The sequence below is a fragment of the Procambarus clarkii genome, chromosome 9, assembly GCF_040958095.1.
Source record: "Procambarus clarkii isolate CNS0578487 chromosome 9, FALCON_Pclarkii_2.0, whole genome shotgun sequence".
In the NCBI taxonomy this organism is placed as follows: Eukaryota; Metazoa; Arthropoda; class Malacostraca; order Decapoda; family Cambaridae; genus Procambarus; species Procambarus clarkii.
In genome coordinates this window covers 21,536,907-21,555,179 of record NC_091158.1, presented here as the reverse complement: position 1 = coordinate 21,555,179, position 18,273 = coordinate 21,536,907, and the positions used below count along the sequence as shown (strand labels likewise).

The 18,273-nt window shown below is 37.3% G+C and overlaps 1 protein-coding gene across 9 annotated transcripts in view; it reads right to left on the bottom strand.

The window, feature by feature from the left end:
* The window catches only part of LOC123766172 (bestrophin-4), a 103,248-nt gene that overhangs the window by 27,317 nt on the left and 57,658 nt on the right, over window positions 1-18,273 (bottom strand). For 6 of the 9 annotated variants that reach the window (XM_069321278.1, XM_045755096.2, XM_045755101.2 and 3 more), the window contains exons 4-5: window positions 11,799-11,970; window positions 6,391-6,520 (exon numbers count right to left, since the gene is read on the bottom strand). In XM_069321278.1, the coding sequence (XP_069177379.1) occupies window positions 6,391-6,520; window positions 11,799-11,970 (302 nt within the window). Of the gene's footprint in view, window positions 1-2,455; window positions 2,586-6,390; window positions 6,538-11,798; window positions 11,971-18,273 lie in introns of all 9 variants that reach the window. The other 3 variants (XM_045755098.2, XM_069321279.1, XM_069321280.1) reach the window with 3 other exon arrangements.

The following is an 18,273-nucleotide window of genomic DNA, read 5'->3' as shown; positions in this document are numbered from 1 at the left end:
TATCTCTTTCTTTTATCTTCTAGCTTTGGCATATTTAATGCCTTTAATCTTTCCTCATAGCTCTTGTTTCTCAGCTCCAGAAGACATTGTATGTCTTTGTTGTATGTCTTTGCACCTTTTCTAGTATAATGATGCGCTTCTTGAGAGAGAGACACCATACAACCACTGTATATTCCAACCTTGGTCTCTCAAGCAATTTTTTAATATTTTGCCATTCCTGTATTAAAAAGCAAATCTGAAGTTGGAAAGCATAGCATATGCTCCTTGCACAATGTTCTTTATGTGGTCCTCAGGTGTCAACCCTAAACTGTTCACTTCTGTTCACGTAGCAGTAATTGCGTATCTTGTTAAGTGATTGGTGGGTCGTGTTCCAGGAAAATCTAGTAGGATAAGACTTACCCTGAGCTAGGGGAAGGGAAAGCTCTTGGCCTGCAAACACAAGTCAAAAGATATCTGTTTCCTTATAACAAATAAGGAACCACCCACCAACTGAAGCTGTAAATGCCAAGACATTACTTTAGTTCAAAATCCAGTTGGAAAAAAAATCTTTAGAAACAATGTAGAGAACATTTGACATGCCGTTGTCTTCCTGTCCTCATTGAGGCCACTTGAGAGATGGTGGCCCTCAGGTAAATAAACATTGTTATTATTAAAACAGAACAATGAAGCATGCTAGAAATAGATACCAGAACTGACAAATGTGTGTTACACACAGAAGTTAGACAATTAAGAGAACTATTCTGGAACAAAGTAATAGATGAAGCATGTACAAAATAAGAATAAGGGGTACCTCGTTACTATGGCAACAGGCAAAGTCACTTATGTTAGCAAAACAAACCTGCATGAGTCTTATTGAATTCTTCTCAAATAGCAGTGAATGGCTGGAAAACCCTACATGTTGATGCAATGCGTAAAAATAAAATAAAAACTCAAATATTAAATGTAATAAATGTGCAAGAAAAGAGCTAGCACTATGAGGTGTTGGGGTTACTAGTGTATACTGCAAGTATGTAATCACACAAAGGGAAACTTAGTTAAATGTAAACACAGCTGGATTTGCTGTGCTTTATATGTACAGCATTAGAAACGATTGGCTACAAAATAACCAGGATTATAATAAAGTACTGTATTATTTTTCAGCAGCAGCTACAGTACTTATATAAGCATGCATATTTTCTTTGTCAAACTGTAAAAAAAGAAAAAAGTAAATTAAGCAAATACATCAGTTATCGCACCGCTTAAGACCACCTTCAGTTAACGAATTCAAATACTTTTATAGAACTAATTAAAACAAAATTGTATACAGTGTAGGGAAACTGTAACAAATGAGTGGACAAATATGTAAATGTAATACACATGCTTGTACAATAACTGTGCTTGAAGTGCAAACCCAAATTATCAAGCAATACTGAATGGCAACTTCTTGTTTTGTCGTAGTTGCCGACTTAAAAAATAAAAAGTAAATTTCATTTACCACATTTGCCAACTCATAAAATATGTATTGTGAGGAGTTTGTGTCCATGCTCGAACTTTAAGCTTTTCCACAAGCACATCATTCATAAACAAGTGCAGTAAACATCAAGTAACAAAGTTAATCCATTGTTACTTTTGAAAATTCTTAATGGTGATAGAGCACAAAAGTGTCACTTTTTTCTCCTTTTTCTGCTATTAATAAGGAATTGTGTCAGTTGTGCTCTGGTAGCCTCAGAAAAATGGCTTGTTAAGAATACCACAACGCATGCAGCGCTGGACTTTATCAAAATAAACTGAGGGGAGGGCAGGACGAGTCAAGATCCTACATTACTATTAATCATCCTTAGGACTGGGACTGGGTGTTAAATTAATGGTCATGTAGCTTTACACACAGAAATCACAATAGCGTGATGTATCAAATGAACAAATCCACAAGGGCCATGACGAAGATTCGAACCTATGTACGAGAGCTACGACATAGTATAAGAATTGCAACCAGAATTTCTACTGAATTTACTTCTACTGAATTCTACCGAATTCAATAGAGGCTGCAGGATCCAAGTAAATTCAGTAGAATTTTTGGTTGTAATTCTTATACTATGTCGTAGCTCAGTCGATTAAGGCAGCGTCTGGGATGCTCTTGGACGTAGGTTCGAATCCTCGTCACGGCCCTTGTGGATTTGTTCGGCATGTAGCTTTCTCTTGTATCAGTAATATTTTGCTTTCCAGATTAACAATGTTTTATAATACTGTAGTACAAAGCTGCTAAGTTAAAAGGCTCTGCTTCAGCTTCTTAATGTAGTCTATTACAGATTATTAACAAGTTTCTTAATATTTTAATTCAATAGAGAAACTTGATACCGATATAAGAGAAACATTCTCTTTTTCAATAATTCCTGAGCAGTAAAAAGGAGAAGCTTTGGTTTTGTGAAATAAACGTAAATTGAGTAAGCCAATACAAAAGTTTAATTATTTCGATTACCAGCTTCTATCAAATGCTCTTTGGTCGGAAATCGCTTCTTGACTGCTGGGGCTATCATTGTCAAAGTAATGAGCATTGAGAGATTACAATAGCGTACAATTGTTCGTCTCATAAGTCTGGCACGTTCATCCTGCAATAGACAGAGAAACTGCTCCAAGATTCTAGACATTTGTATGCATTACCTCAGCCTATTCGTCTCTGAAAATATTATCTTAAATTCCTGAATTACCTAATTAAATTTCCTGACCATAGTATAGTTATCCATCAACCTTTTCACATTTTAGTTTACAAAAGGTATAAACATTGTAATAAACTTTATCGAGTATTAAGCTAATAAACAATAAAAATATAATTAAACTACAGTACATGAGATTTACGTCAAAGTAAGGTACGCCAAGCTCAACTATGAATCTTAGAAATTCTTAGGAATTCTATGAATCTTAGGAATTCCACATAATGTAAATGATCCACTTTATCTCAATTAATCAATTTAAAATTAAAGTTTTATTGTACATAGTTCTCAAATATACAATGACATGTTTAAAGTATTCAAGAATGTCAATTATTTCAATCATTTGTTGTTTATATCAATATTCACATATATCCCTATTCATATGAATATATATCCATATATCTCTATTCACATATATCCTATTAAAAAAATATAAGAATTCAGCATACAGTTCTTTACTTCCATTCATCATTCATTATACAATATCTCCTATTTATTTTACACTCTTCAGAAAAGCTTTCATCTAATAAAGTTATCCACAATTTCCAGCTCTAACCATTAAATAACCAAATGAATACTAATACTTTCCATTAATAGAATTAGGGCACAATCACCAGCACAATTTCATACTTGTTTCAGGTACTGTATCTCAATGTTATCCTCATCCAAACATTTGCAAAGGCTCTATGGAATTCCATAATTTAATAATCACCAAGCACACAATTATGGCAAAAATCTTCTAATTATGCTGCACACCTCCACAACACACAATATCAAAGTCCACACAATGCAAAACATCTTTTTCCAAGACGGTTTGTACACAGCTGTGGCTCTCGGTCTGGGGTAAACATACCTCCTGGGTACCTGATATATATATACCCATGAATGAGTGTCGAGACTGCAAAGAACTATGACAGATTTGGTTTTCTAAACTGTACAAATCATACTCTGCTAACCCTTAGGCTGCAATTATCATTTATTAATGATCCCTATGGGACTGTGGTTATCATCTTATGAAGTACTGTAAGTGATTATCAAAAGAAGGCACCAAACCGGAAGGCTATGTAGCACCATCAAATGTCCGGAATTATCAGAGGGCACTAAATATCACCAAGGATGCCAATACGAGAAATATATGATGCAAATATGGATATAATAGGTCTATGTGCATGTAATGGAGAGTACTTTGACCCATGAAAAACATCCTGCTACCATTTCATGGTGCGAATGCAGTTATCGTCATGAATGCTACGGTCATATGATGATGATTTAAACAATTATTGTCTGGGTTTTACATGTATGATGCAAATATGGATTTAATCACTGTGGATGTAAATAAAGATAAACAAGTGATAAAAGAATCAGTGAAACATCTGAGGATAAAACGAAGCATCAGCAAAGTTGAGCCCCAGGCGTTGACAAGTGCCAGACGCTGTCTTGCAGAGCGCTTTCACCCAGTGAAACGATAAATATTCACTTATTTTCTTGCTTTCTTGCATTTTGCGTACAAATTAATAATTCTATAATGAAAAATAATTTTTTTTTGAATTTTCATATTTTTGGTGCACAGGCAGGTATGACCATTTCTCCATAGCCACTGTCCAAGGGTTAAAGGCTGTCTGTTGGTATTTTGGTAGAACTTAAGCTTTTTCATGAGGTCATCTTATTCCGGTTTACTGTCAGTTTAGATTAGTTTTAAATTCTGATACCCTGATTTTCTTTCCTAGTACTGTATTATCTTTTCATTACAGCCAGATGGTAACATTCCATCGGACCTTAGTTTTTCTGTAAATAACTTTTGTTTTAACTATTGTTGTTTTACCCTACTATTTCCTTCATGGTGCCTATTTTGCTATCTAAGTAAAACACAAGACCGAGGAATTTAACATTCGGCTACACATAACACAGGAATATGCCAGGGAACAATTTTTGGTGGTTCAGTGGTAACAAGTTTGTCCCACACCTTGCAAGCAATTTGGTCTGGGTTCAAGTTCTGGCAGTGGTGGATTGACTAAGTGCCAACTGGTCTTCCCAGTTCACCCAGCAGTAATTGGATGTCTGGTTATTACCCAATTCATGTGTCGTGTTCCAGGGACAACTAGTAGAATATGGCTTACCATGACCTATGGGAAGGGAAAGCTCTCAACCTGCTAATAGTCAAGTCATTTGTTCCTGTTAAGTCATAATTATTCAGCTGAATTTAATCATAAGGGGATAAAAATATGGCAATACAAGGACAAAAGAAAGAATAGGAAAAATATGTACTGTATTGGATAATGGAGGAAGAGCTCTCCTACTGGACTAGGGGTATGGTGCTGGGTTCCTACTGAAGGAGATGGTCCATGCTTTTTATGAAGGGAAAACATTGCAACTCTGTCTTTTGGAGATGTAGTAACCAATTCATCTTCATAAATTTGAATTAATGCCATATATACATTATTAATTTTTCATTCCTGAAAGTGATGACTTTAAATATTTGCAAACCATTTCCTCAGGTCTTTAGTTTGGTAAAACGGGCCTTGTTGTTCCATGTTTAGTACTTCAGTGCAAGGGGGGGTAACTGCTGGAGCTTTGCAACACCCTAGCCATCAGTTCTTTTATAGGTTCCATGTGCTATTGGCAATGGTCAGTAGTTCAATATCTGAATAAAAGTACTGCTGAGTCCATGCTCTCAAGGATAGCTGCAGCAAGGAACTAATCAGAAGTGTACATTATCTGAATACAACGATCCAGAAGTTCTCATTACACTTCCATATAATAAATTATATAAATTATCATCCACATTCATGTGGAAATAAACATTCCATTCACCTGGGCTGTATTGGTCTCAAATCATGGACCCCGTGCATGTGAGGCCGAAGCTCTTGACTGGCCTATGGGAAACTTTCTTTTTTTAAGACTACTCATAGCCCAGTCGATAGAGCTTCCTCTCACATGTGGGGGTCTACGGTTCGAGACCCATACAGCCCAGGTGACTGGAATTAAAGCCTATAAATATTTTGACAACCTGTCCAAATAGCCCTGTTTCAATCATCAAATTGCAGTACCCATTAACATAATGATGTGTAGATTCTACATTTACAAAATGATAGTAAAACAACACAATAATGTAATTCAATGGCTGAAAACAACCAAATGCTAATAATGCAATAATAAAATCCTGCAAAATGTGATGAATATGATGTACAAGACTACAACAAAATTAAAACACTGTACTGTACCATCAAAAAAAATAGTTAAAAGGATTACAGAAATTAAAAAAAACAAAAAACTTGGGATAGAGTTCTACATTATTAACCATGCAATAATGCAAAATTCATAATAACTGCTTCTCATACATCATATATAAAAACGTTATCTTCTCTTCTAAACTAGAGTTTGGGAAGAAGCTTTGTTCACTATCACTAGTAATTATTTTAGCAGTTCATCCTCACTGTTGAGTAGCAAGACTTGGACGACATGTATTAGTGCATAAGAATCATAGTGCACATTAAATTAGTTACAAATCACAATTCCCCATGTTTATTTACTTGAAGTAGATTTAGATATGTAAAGTTATAGCCTTAACAACAATTTTGCCACTTGTTTCATTGTTGGAAAAAGGTGTCACTAAAATCTTTGCAAAGGACAAAAGCCTTGTTGAATGATTTGGTCAAAATAGTCAACATTCTGTAAGAACTTCATCCCAGTTTTCTAATGTTACCTGCTTCAACCAAGTGATCAAGGGTAGGGAACCGCTTCTTGACAGTGGGACTGATCATGATAAGCGTGATGAGTTCAGTAAGATTGACGTAGCGCATGACCGTTCTCCGCATCAGACGCGATCGCTCATCCTGCAATAACTTCTTGCCTATTACACACTTGCTTACAAGAGTTAGAGTTTTGCATGAACGTGACACAAATAGTTTTGGATAATTATGATAAACATTTGATGAATGCACTCAAGATCAATTGACTACTCGCTACATGAGAGTACAAGCAGGACCCCTTTGGAATTGTGTGTGTTTTACCAGTACTGTACAGTACATGAGGAGACCATGACAATTTTTATTGAAATCTAGCAAGACCTATCTGACCAAGATTGAATGTTTAATCCCTGACAAAACACGAAGTTCCACTCAGAATTTTTTATTACGAATAAAGCATAAATGAATGTGCATTAGAATTAACAATTACAGTAAAAAGCACGATCTTTAAAGAGAAGATGAAATTTCACCTGGCCAAAACACATCTACCAGTTTAAGATACAATTTACAGCAAAAATCAACCCTCTTTCCACCCTTGCATGATTTTAAATAAGATCACAGGATAGATGTGCCTACATCACTGTTATAGGCTACACAAAATAAAACAGGCCCCTAAAATATATATGAAAACTAGTTAACATTATAAGGAGCAAAATACTTAATACCTGTACAGTATATTATTCTTTTTTTTCCTTTTCAAGATTTCTATTATTAGATTTGATCCTGAATTCATACTGTGTCAACTGTGACCCAGTCTAGCTCAAAACAAAAACCAATAAATATTTAACTACAAAATCCAACAGAGTAGACCATTTTGGATCAAATGTATACAACTATGGCCATACTTTACAGGCTAAAGCATTTGAGTGAACATTGCAATACCTGTTGCATATCTAGGACAAAATACCACTACAAATATACAAGCTTAAACACTGAAAGGCACATTTATACACACAAAAATCAACCTTTTTGTGAATATCAAAAACTACTATTTGAGCAAGTCATTTGAATGTTCTCCAAGGCAAGATCTCTGAATGTCCCAATAGACTAGATTATGACAGTCAGGGCAAGTAGACATTCTCCACTGATGCAGCAATCTTCTTTTCAAATGTCCCTCTCAGATCAGAGGCACTGCAGAAAACCTCACCCCTGCCCAGTAATCACAACAAGTTCATTCAAACAACAAACTCTTTCTAACCTCATTTTGGCACCCCCAGGAACTGTCAAGTAAAGCTCTCTCCAAACTGCTAGTTACCCACCTTACTGCTGCCACTAACCACCTTGCTGCAACTACTCGCTATCACTCGATCACAGCAACCATGCCAATACCAGGTATCTAGCTACAAGCCCCATCACATTACATCGTTATGACTGATGTAAAGAATACTACATGCTTTTGGTTTGGTGTCCCACTGTCGGGGACAAGAAGTCATTTAGACTTTTCGAGGTCTACCTAGGCAAATTACTGACCTTCTCAAGGATGCAACTTGCAGTGATTACCTAACTCCTAGGTACCTATTTACTGTTAGGTGAACAACGGCACTAGGTGAAAGGAATCATGCCAAATCTTTTCTATCCTGCCTTGTGAAATGAACCCAGGATCTTTTGGCTGTAAACTGTGCAGGCTACTGGATTATTTCGATAATAATAAATTCTTTAACACGAAAGAGAATGATTTATCCAAGGACAAAAACCACGTCTGAATGATAAAGGTTGGGCAAGAAGCTAGGATAGTGGTAGGAAGGTTCACAAAAATTATGAAGCTTTAAACATTAAGAACAAAATGAATGAATTTCTACAGGTAATTTTTTAATAAAAAATAAGGTTTAATTAACTTAATTGCTGAATTTAACAATATTTATTCATATATTAATATAAATATATAAATATTGCAATATTTATTAATAAAATATAAGGTTCAATTAACTTAATTGCTGAATTTAGCAATATGTTGACATTCGTCTCGTTTTTAAAAATTTGCAGTTTATATTAACAATTCATTAACAACTCCAGCATGAAGTTGTCACATGAAACAATGTGTGCAATATGGTTTTTTTTTTTAACATTTGTTATGAAAAAATAATGCTCTTTCTATTTAACATTTCTTTATAGTTAACTTGATTCTTGAGATGATTCATTATCCTCATAGATGCTACAGCCTCATCATTGAGCAGATAGCCAGATTCCGGCCACTCGAGCTACAGCTCTTGTTCTGCATTCGAACTCTTTGATCCCTCCCCATCTGAGCTCCATGCTCTCATCGCACATTCAAGCTCTCTACCTCTGGCCCCACTCGAGCTCTCTACTGCAGGACTAGTCTAAGCTATCAACACATCACTACATTGACAACAGCCAACTGCTTAACCAAGCTTATATTAAATAAACATAAAAAAACACTAAATTGTGTCTTGTCATCCCAAACTTCTATGTGTAAACTATATTACACATCTTCCCACATGACAGTAGGGGTAATTGGAAAACTTGTGAGAGGTTGTCATCCTCAGGCAATGACACACCTCAATGGGGAATACAGGTAAAAAGATCCAAGCCACTTCACCCTATTCATCCAGCAGATGCAGGAGAATATATAAGAGGCGAGAAGATTAGCACCTTCTAGTTTAATCATCAGAGTAAGTTCTCAAAAGTAGGTTTTGAGCAGAACTCTCTTTTTTCAACTTCAGGACTAAGCTCTTAAGTTATCTAAACAAGGATAGTTAAAACATCCTTTAAGATAGAATTATCTGCGACACTAATGCTGAAACTGAAAATAAAGTCCACTAGCACTGATATTTAAGCACATGAATCCCAATCCCTGCAGCCACAACATAAATGGTCAGCTATGACAGTTTTTATGAATGAACTTTAAGACAATCTATTAGAATGACCTTTTTTTCTCTTAACACAGGTGGGTACAGGAGCAGGCCGAGAGTTTCCCTTCACATAGCACATGGTAAATCTTAACCACTACTTTTTCCCTGGAACACAACTCATCAATCAGTCAATCAGTTAACCAGTTAACCAATTATTCCTGGATGAACTGGGTTGAACAGTTAATGATTGGTGCCCAGACAATCTTCCTTGTCTAAGGACTCTAATTCAGACCAAATTGCTTGCTAGGCACGGGCATTTGTTACACCACTGTTACACACTCAATGAATTATTATTAATCATCATCATCCATATGTTTTCAAAATGTACATAACTAGTAATGCACAATTTTCATTTAATAATATTTAAATCCAAAGCACACCAATGATGTAATTTTTAGGGCCTACTCACACTACCATTTAAATCACTCATTAAAATTATTATGTAACTTCCATTATCATACAAATTTTGCCTTTAAGGTTTAAATAAGACAGCCTTTAAAAATAAAAATTGTCATCTTTACTCTTTCAAACTTGAATTTCCCACACAACACCGTGAACTACATGAACACACGCGTGCCAGTATTCATAGGGTCCTGGTAGTACAGTCGGGTTTGTCCTCGACGCACAATCGAGAATTTCAGGTTCAAATCTCGGGCGGGACACAAATGGTAGGGCACATTCCCTTTCACCCCTAATGCCTCTGTTCACCTAGCAGTGAGTAGGTACTCAGGAGTTAGTCAGCTTGTTGTGGGGTTGCATCCTGAGTGGGGTCAGTAATTCAGCCTTTGGGAGGGGGGGGGGGGGGGGGGAACTCGATAAAAGCCCAAGTGCGTACGAATACACTCTGGCTTCCTGTCTCCAAACACAATGAATTATTATTATTAATCAATAACAGAAATACTCTTTCCTTCCTTCTCATTATTGTTCACTTTGTAACCAAAACAATTACTCCATTACATTCTTCATTATTATTACCGTTTATTTTTGTCCAAAATAATCCACGCACAGAGTACTTGCACTTCCTTGAAATTGAAACTCTTGCTACTTTTAGCTTGTCTCCAATTTATTCCTCTTACATTCCACATGAACTTGCCTGCCTCTGCTTTCTTGGGCCTGGGCAGGTGTGGGCCAAGATCAAAGGAGTGAGGGAGCAAGTGTGTGGGTGTTTTTACTCGCCTTCTGAACATTCTTAGTTTAATGCAATGACTTCATGTTTGTTTTAATCATACACACATTAAAGTTTACAAATTGAGTTAGCTTCAAGGATTTCTTCACCTAATCTATTCCACTTATTGATGGTTCCAACACTGAAAAGGTTCTTTCTGAACCTGTGACTCATTTGTACTTGTTTGCATTTACGACCCCTCGATCTGTTGTTCCTGACTTTGAACAATGTTTCTTTGTCCTCTTTGTCAATTCCCCTTACAATCTTGTATATTGTGATCATAATTCTCCCTATTCCTTGTCTCCTTCAGTGTGGCAAGCTAGAGTACTCTGTCTTTCCTGATAGCTCAAGCCCATTAACTTGGGAACGAACCTTGTTGCACTCTTCTAGATCCAAAGAAAATACAGTACAATAAATGAACACACATACTGTACCCAGATAAAAACACACAACAAATGTGCATGCATGCTGATATGCACACATGCTTACACTTACATAAATACACTTACGCACATGCTTACACTTTGAACTAAAATGAAACCAAAGCGTTAATGCAGAATATCCTCCACCACAGTCAGGACTAAACCTGATATTTTACACAATATTAGTCTTTAGTTTATCATGTATACCTTCAAAGTGTGCAATGGGACAACAGGGTCACCAACCTACGATACAGCCAAAATGACTCGTCATTATGCTCTCCAACTGTGGTCATTAAAGGTAATGTAATTACCAACTGTACTGTACAATTACCAGGTGGAAAGGGCCAGCTGTTCTTAAGAGCAAGATTTACATCCCCAAAGATTTACTGCTTAAAAACAGGGTCTCCACAGTACAGCATACAATTCTTTTGTTGGGGTCCTGGATGTACATTTCAACAATACCAGAGTTTAAAATATTTTATTGCATGGGAGATAAGCAACTATGGAAGCGCTAGAGTAAGCTACTGTGCTATGATGCTCAGCGAATGGGATTTGGCATGTCTGCATTAAGTTATAATTTTCAATATGATTATAATGTAAGCCAACAATTAGGGCCTAACAGCAAAGGTTTAGCTGTCTGACAATATCAGATGATGCTTTGAGTTCTAACAGCAGTGAAGGAATTTTGCATATAATACTCTGGTCTCATGAGTCGAGTGGTGTTTGGGAGCGACGAGTAAGCACAAGTTTGTCTATGAAAAGTAACTGTCCTCCCTAGTTCATAATGAAGACAATATACAGTACAATATAACATCAAGACATGTAATCTATATTAATTGGACAGTATACAATGTTCTAAAGCCTCATCTAAATTGTGAATTAATGTGGGTAGATATGGGATGACTGACCTGGCCGTGGATAGATGTAGAGACAAAGAGAGCCAGAGAGTCTGGCCATGGCAGGGAGAGGTACTGCTCCCACCACCGCTGTACTACTATGGAAACGTAAAACCCAAGCACGAATGACAGTGGTATCAAGTCACTGAAGTACTGGCAGAACACTGACACCTTCTCAAATAACCTGCAAAGACGAAAAATTAACATACAATAAATGATCAAATTCAGAATGGTACACAGATTAGTGTTTAACATTTATGGAGTATACTTTAACGTCACTCGGTACCCCTACTCAAATCTCTGAATATGTTAGACATTAAGTCACTGCACATTCTCTCATGTGTATTATACATATATAAAACGCTAAACTATAATGCCAATCCTGATCTCAAAAGCTTCATAGAAGGTTGTAACAGAACCCATGAGCACCACACCAGAAACACAGTTTTGACATCCCTAGAGTACGACTTTATCAAACTAGAAATGCTCTACAAATCAAGGGGCCCAGAATGTGGAATGACCTTCCCAACCATGTTAAAGACTGTACCCCTCTCAACCAGTTTAAGTTGAAAACGAAGCTATACCTAATAAATTCCCTGTAACCTACCTTACCCTTCTTTTGTCAACCAATGTCTGTTTTTCTTTAAAGAGCGCTGTTTGTCGACATAATTGTATTTGTGCTGCTTTTTCATCTATGTTTTCATTTCTTGTTTTCATTCTACTCATTATGCTCAATTAGTATTAAGCTTGTCATTTAAGTTTATCATGCCCGAAACGCTTTGCGTAATAGTGGCTTTAGGCATTGTATGTACTAGCTCTACCTATAAGTCAACCAATCTTTGTAAAAATTTATTGTATGTATGTACCTTACCTAAATAAACATTTTATTTTTATTTTATTTTTTTTATTTAACATTCTCTGATATATTAGATGACGATAAATTAATAATAATAGAGTAATAATTTTCTTCTTAAGAATGCACATACAGTACAAAGAAAATAACCTGAAACACTTTGCATAATAGTGGCTTCATTAGTATGTGTAACTCCTGTCCATACAATTGTACATTACTCTTATGTTCTTTGTACACAAATTCTTTTGAATAAAAATTATTATTACTGTATTATTATTAAGATGAAGGGACAATTGTACTTATAGGGTTACACATATAAATGGTTCAATTGCACAAGAGCGATGGACTAAGGTACATTCAGATCAGTGATTACAGGATGGTGTAAGCAGCCCAGGGCGGTAAGGAGCACAGATCAAGATAAGAGTGTAGCAAGTATATTATGTAAGTACTGTAATATACTTGCTCCATATTCTTATTAGCTTATGTACAGATAATGAGATGGGTCTCTTAATTCTATGTAACCTAGAGAGAGTAACACAGATTTAGAACTTTTAATTGGTCACAATAATTCTGATGTTTTGTAGAGTGGATTCTAGCAATAAAGGATCTTTACATATTTTCCAAGTCAGCATTTTCTCCACCTCTGGATGGGGCAACAACATTCCACCCTAGAAAGCACTAGCATTTTGTAAAATATCATTGGTATGGAATCCCTTCTTTGGAAGGTCCTTGTTATCTAACGTGTCATTTTTCTTGCAGTCATGACAGCTACTTCATCGTGTTTCCGACATGATTACGTTTTATACAGTACAGTACAGTACAGTACATGGTTTCTGTTTTTATATTTTTGTTTTCTTTAATGTAGAAGCTGGAACTTATCTTCATTAAACATCACAACATTATCTGTGGCCCATTGAAAGACCCTAATAATATCAGATTGTAGGTTTACCATGTCCTCTATACTGTTTCCATAATACTATATACATAGTATTGCTTCCAAACTTTTTTTTATTCCAAGATCTATTATTACTGACAGGATATTAGAGAAGAGGCAGATTTAGCCGTCTCCTTTGTTGCCAGGCTTATGAGCGGCGGCTAAAACAGCTAATGGCTTATTTATACTGTATTAGAAGGAAATAAAGTTAATGGAAATACTAACAACTATTGATCCTTATTCGATGATAAAAATAGTCGCCTGACATTACTATGTCATGCACGTGTTAAGATGTGTGCTGCATTCATAATACCTGGAGTATATTAAGAAACGAATGAATTGCATATCGATGCATACCTAACAAGATGAATCAAGGTCGTGTTTACAATTCGTATCAAGTAAAATCAGTATTTATCAAATCTAATTCATGTGAATTTAATTTTTTGTATTAACAGATACATCAGAATTTACCCGAGGGCCACCGACACTAGTGGCCTCGACAAGGATAAGAAGCCGGCGGCTTGTCAAAGCCCCCCCCCCTCCCATCTGCCCCGATTTTTTTCCAGCTGGATTTTAAAATTTAAAAGTTTTTGACATTTAAAGCTTCAGCGAGTAGGCGGTTCCATGGGTTTATAACCCCTGTGGGTGAAAAAGCATCTATTCTCAGTCCTTCACACTGGCTTGAGCTTGAAACCGTTGTTCCTTGTTTATGTCAAATTTGACCTTTTTGAAGAAATTATCTGGATCAACATCCTCAAAATTGTTCAGTATTTTTAAAGTTTCAATGGCCTGTCATTTTTGGCTTGCAGCGATTGTTATTATTCCTGTGGCCTTCAACCCTTCCAGGAAACGGAAGTTGGGGTAGAAATTGCCTAAGCTACTCTATCCCTTTGAGATGTATTTCTTTCTTGTCTCAAACATACTTGAACTTGAGTTCACTTAATTCTGGAAAAATTTTCGTTACCCGGTGTTGTACTTTCTCCAGAGCAGCTACGCCCTCCTGAAGCTGAGGCCTCCAGGCTGGATTATGCAGCTACCTTACACTATATGACAGGTTCAATTCAAGTATGTTTATTGAGATAAGAAAGAAATACATCTCAAAGGGATAGAGTAGCTTAGGCTATTTCTACCCCCCTATGACAGGTTAATTTGTTTTTGACAAGAGCTAGTTACATGATACTACAAGTCACCATCTTATGCAGATAAACAAGCACGTTATCAGTCAGTCCATTCTCCCGAGCGTTCACAATTTCACTAAACTCTTGTATTTAAATTTGCCCGAACCTAACATACCTGAGAACCTACGAGTAGAAAACTGTGCCACAAGTAAATTTCAGGAGCCACTACCACTTTTAGTACATCAGTTTTTAGCCTTATGGAAATTATGTGTCAAAATGAGATGTACTATTCAGGAGAACTGCATGAACATACTGTACAATTATTTGCTCACCTTACATTTAATTATAATGAAAGCAAAAAAATTCTTGCATTGCAACTTCCATACACGATATATATACAGTACAGTAATACTAATTAGCGCCAAGTAATGTTGAAAATACTTATCATAATTTTGCATACTGGGTATTACAGGGTAATAAAAGAGCTGTTGTTAATGATTTTAGGCTACATAACTTATACTTTCATTTTATTTATATTATGATGGCTTGTAGATGGCTTGTAGTTTCTCAAATGGGGCTTTGTGGGACAGAGAAGAACCAGCATTATTGGTGCCACGACAATTGCAACAATCTTGTGGTTATCTTGCGTTGATTCCGGAGGTTAATCAAGGTTCCTGCGGCCTACCAGATTGCTGGACGCAGCTGCTCGCAGCTTTACGTATAAATCACAGCTTGGTTGATCAGGTATCCTTTGGAGGTGTTCATCTAGTTCTCTCTTGCACTCGTCCGTGCACAAGATGACAATTGGTTCTTTTCCAAACTTGATTCCTCGAATTTAACTGACTTGACACTTTTACGAATCATGCTTCTTACCGCAGTACCGGTGTCAAACTGGCGTTTCCAGTCCACAACGAGACCACTTCATACATAATATGGATTCTTCTATATATTTAGCCACTTTCCTGTTGCCAAGTCCCTGCCCGAAAAGTCGAAATGAAGCCTAACCCTTCAACAGGACAATTACATGGCTTTGTTTTTCCACCATGTAAAGTATTCCTATGCGCCCACATAATACTTTCATTGTTAAGATAACTCTAGATGTGTTGGATACTTTACACACACAAATCACAATAGCGTGATGCATCAAATGAGGGTTCGAACCCTCGTCACGGCCCTTGTGGATTTGTTCATGTTGGATACTTAAAAAAATGACCTTCGTGTGACGTGTTCCTATTTAATTAAGGAGTAACCATTACAACATTCATAAATCCATCAGACGTTATGTGTTCCACTGCCTAGCCTGTTCCAACTGTCATGTGGGCCCGGTGCACCACCTTAAACAATGGTTCAAATTCACCAAATTCCTTAGCCAATTGAATCATCCATTCTAATTCCTGATGAAAGTTCATATCACATGTCAAAGGAAATAACAGCTGCTTCCGTCTATTAATTTGTCTGTCTTGATGTGTGTGGCCCTGTTGCGTCTGGTGAAGTTTCCATTTTGGACGGGCGAGTAATTAAAGCCCCTGATGCCGTCTGACGTCTATCATTACAAATTTTCTTTCGTTTCTTGTCCCAACTACCTCTTTCACTTATCCGTCTGATCATATTCTTCCGTTTTTCCTGGTCATTGCTACCTGAAAAGGCCTCGAGTCTGTCATCTCGAGTCTGTCTGTCATCCTCAATCTCAGACTCTGCAGATTATAAAGGTTCTACCGTTGCTCTGCTGACTTCTACGGCCAAACGCTAAAGATAACTAATTACTTAAGTTCTGAAAGCAATTGCTGACGGGGAAGCTACTGCCAAACGTTCGCCTCGTGGCCTGATGGGTAAGACCAGTTCTTGGATCGATGGATCGCTATGGCAATAACATATTGATGATAACAGTATTATCTGCATTATAATTAGTAACATACATTGCATTGAACTGAAATATATGTGTATCTCTAGAAGCGTTTAAAGCACGTGTACCAGACGAGTACACTTCTGGTAAGAAGGCCGGTGATGGCGACTAGGACGAGGACGGCCCCGCCTCCCTGACGTCACATGACGCAACTCACCGGTGCTAACCCGTTCACCGTAGCCTACTTCACGGGTTATAACCAGTTTCTCTGCCATTATCTCACACCGTATACCCCGCTTTGCCGGTTATAACCGGGTTTCTTCCCATTATAAAAATCTCTTGAGCTTCAAATTTCCACACTAATTTATTTTTTAACTTATTTTCAGTCTCAAGTTTAGCGTTCAACAGTAATTTGTCATGGCGTTCGAGGATCTTTATGAGGTTATCTTGAGATGGCTATTCGGGGCTTAGTGTCCCCGCGGCCCGGTCCTTGACCAGCTCGTGATAACTGACTTAACTCCCAGGTACCTATTTACTGCTAGGTAACAGGGGCATCAGGGTGAAAGAAACTCTGCCCATTGTTTCTCGCCGGCGCCTGGGATCGAACCCGGGACCACAGGATCACGAGTCCAGTGTTCTGTCCGCTCAGCCACCGGCTGAGGATACGGCAAGGAACAACGCATATTTATTTATTTATATACAAGAAGGTACATTGGGTTTGTAAATACTATGCTAAGTATTCTCACAATCTTGTAAAGTCACTAGAACGCGCAGCGTTTTGGGCAGGTCCTTAATCTAAAATAATTTTAAGTAGGTAAATTCTAGCAGAATTAATAGAATGATAACAGATACATTGCAAGAAAAAAAAATGACATGAGAATCAAGGAAACTAGAGAAGGTCTATTAGGCTACGCGAAATAGCTCCTAATTTATATGATTAGATGGTCTGACGTGGTTGAGTACCGCCGATGGCCCTCATTGAAAAGAATGACCGCAATAAATCATGTACAAAAAATGGCAGGTATTATTCCACATGAGTTAGTTTAGTTTAGTTCATTTATTATGCACCCCATACCCATCTTGTGGGCGGTAGTGGCAAGGGTTACAGAGGCACATAATGGGCTCAGGGACTGAACCCCACAATTCATTTAGTTAAGCAAGTTACAATCTTGATGAACATGAGGCGAGGTGAAGGTCGGCGGTGTGGTTGTTGGTCGTGTTTACTATAAGAACTCGACTCCATATATAATGAGACGGGCTCACCATAGCCCGTGCTACATGGACACCTCGTCCTGAGTAGCTAAATCTCTAACAACAACATATAATGACTTGAGCAAATACATTATACTTAAACACACTAGAAAGTGAAGGGACGACAACGTTTCAATTACTGGACCATTCTGAAGTCGATTGTGCGATCGACTTGAGAATGATATATAAAATATATAGTGGCTCATTGTATATAAAGTATATAGTGGCTCATTGACATCACCAGAGACCCAAGAGCTGCCAGTTTCCTCTTTCAGCGCCTCAGTGGGGCGATCCAGAGGGACGCCTACTGCGTCCTCGGTTCCGGTCCGGAAGCGGAGGAGCTCCAACAGATCCATTACCTTTAAACCCTATTGTATTAACCAATGTACATATTGTAATCTTTAACTATTATATGTTTATGATAGGGTAGGGTGGGTGATTGGGGAGGTGGAAGAAGCACGAGGCCAGGGAGCACTACCCATGCGCCT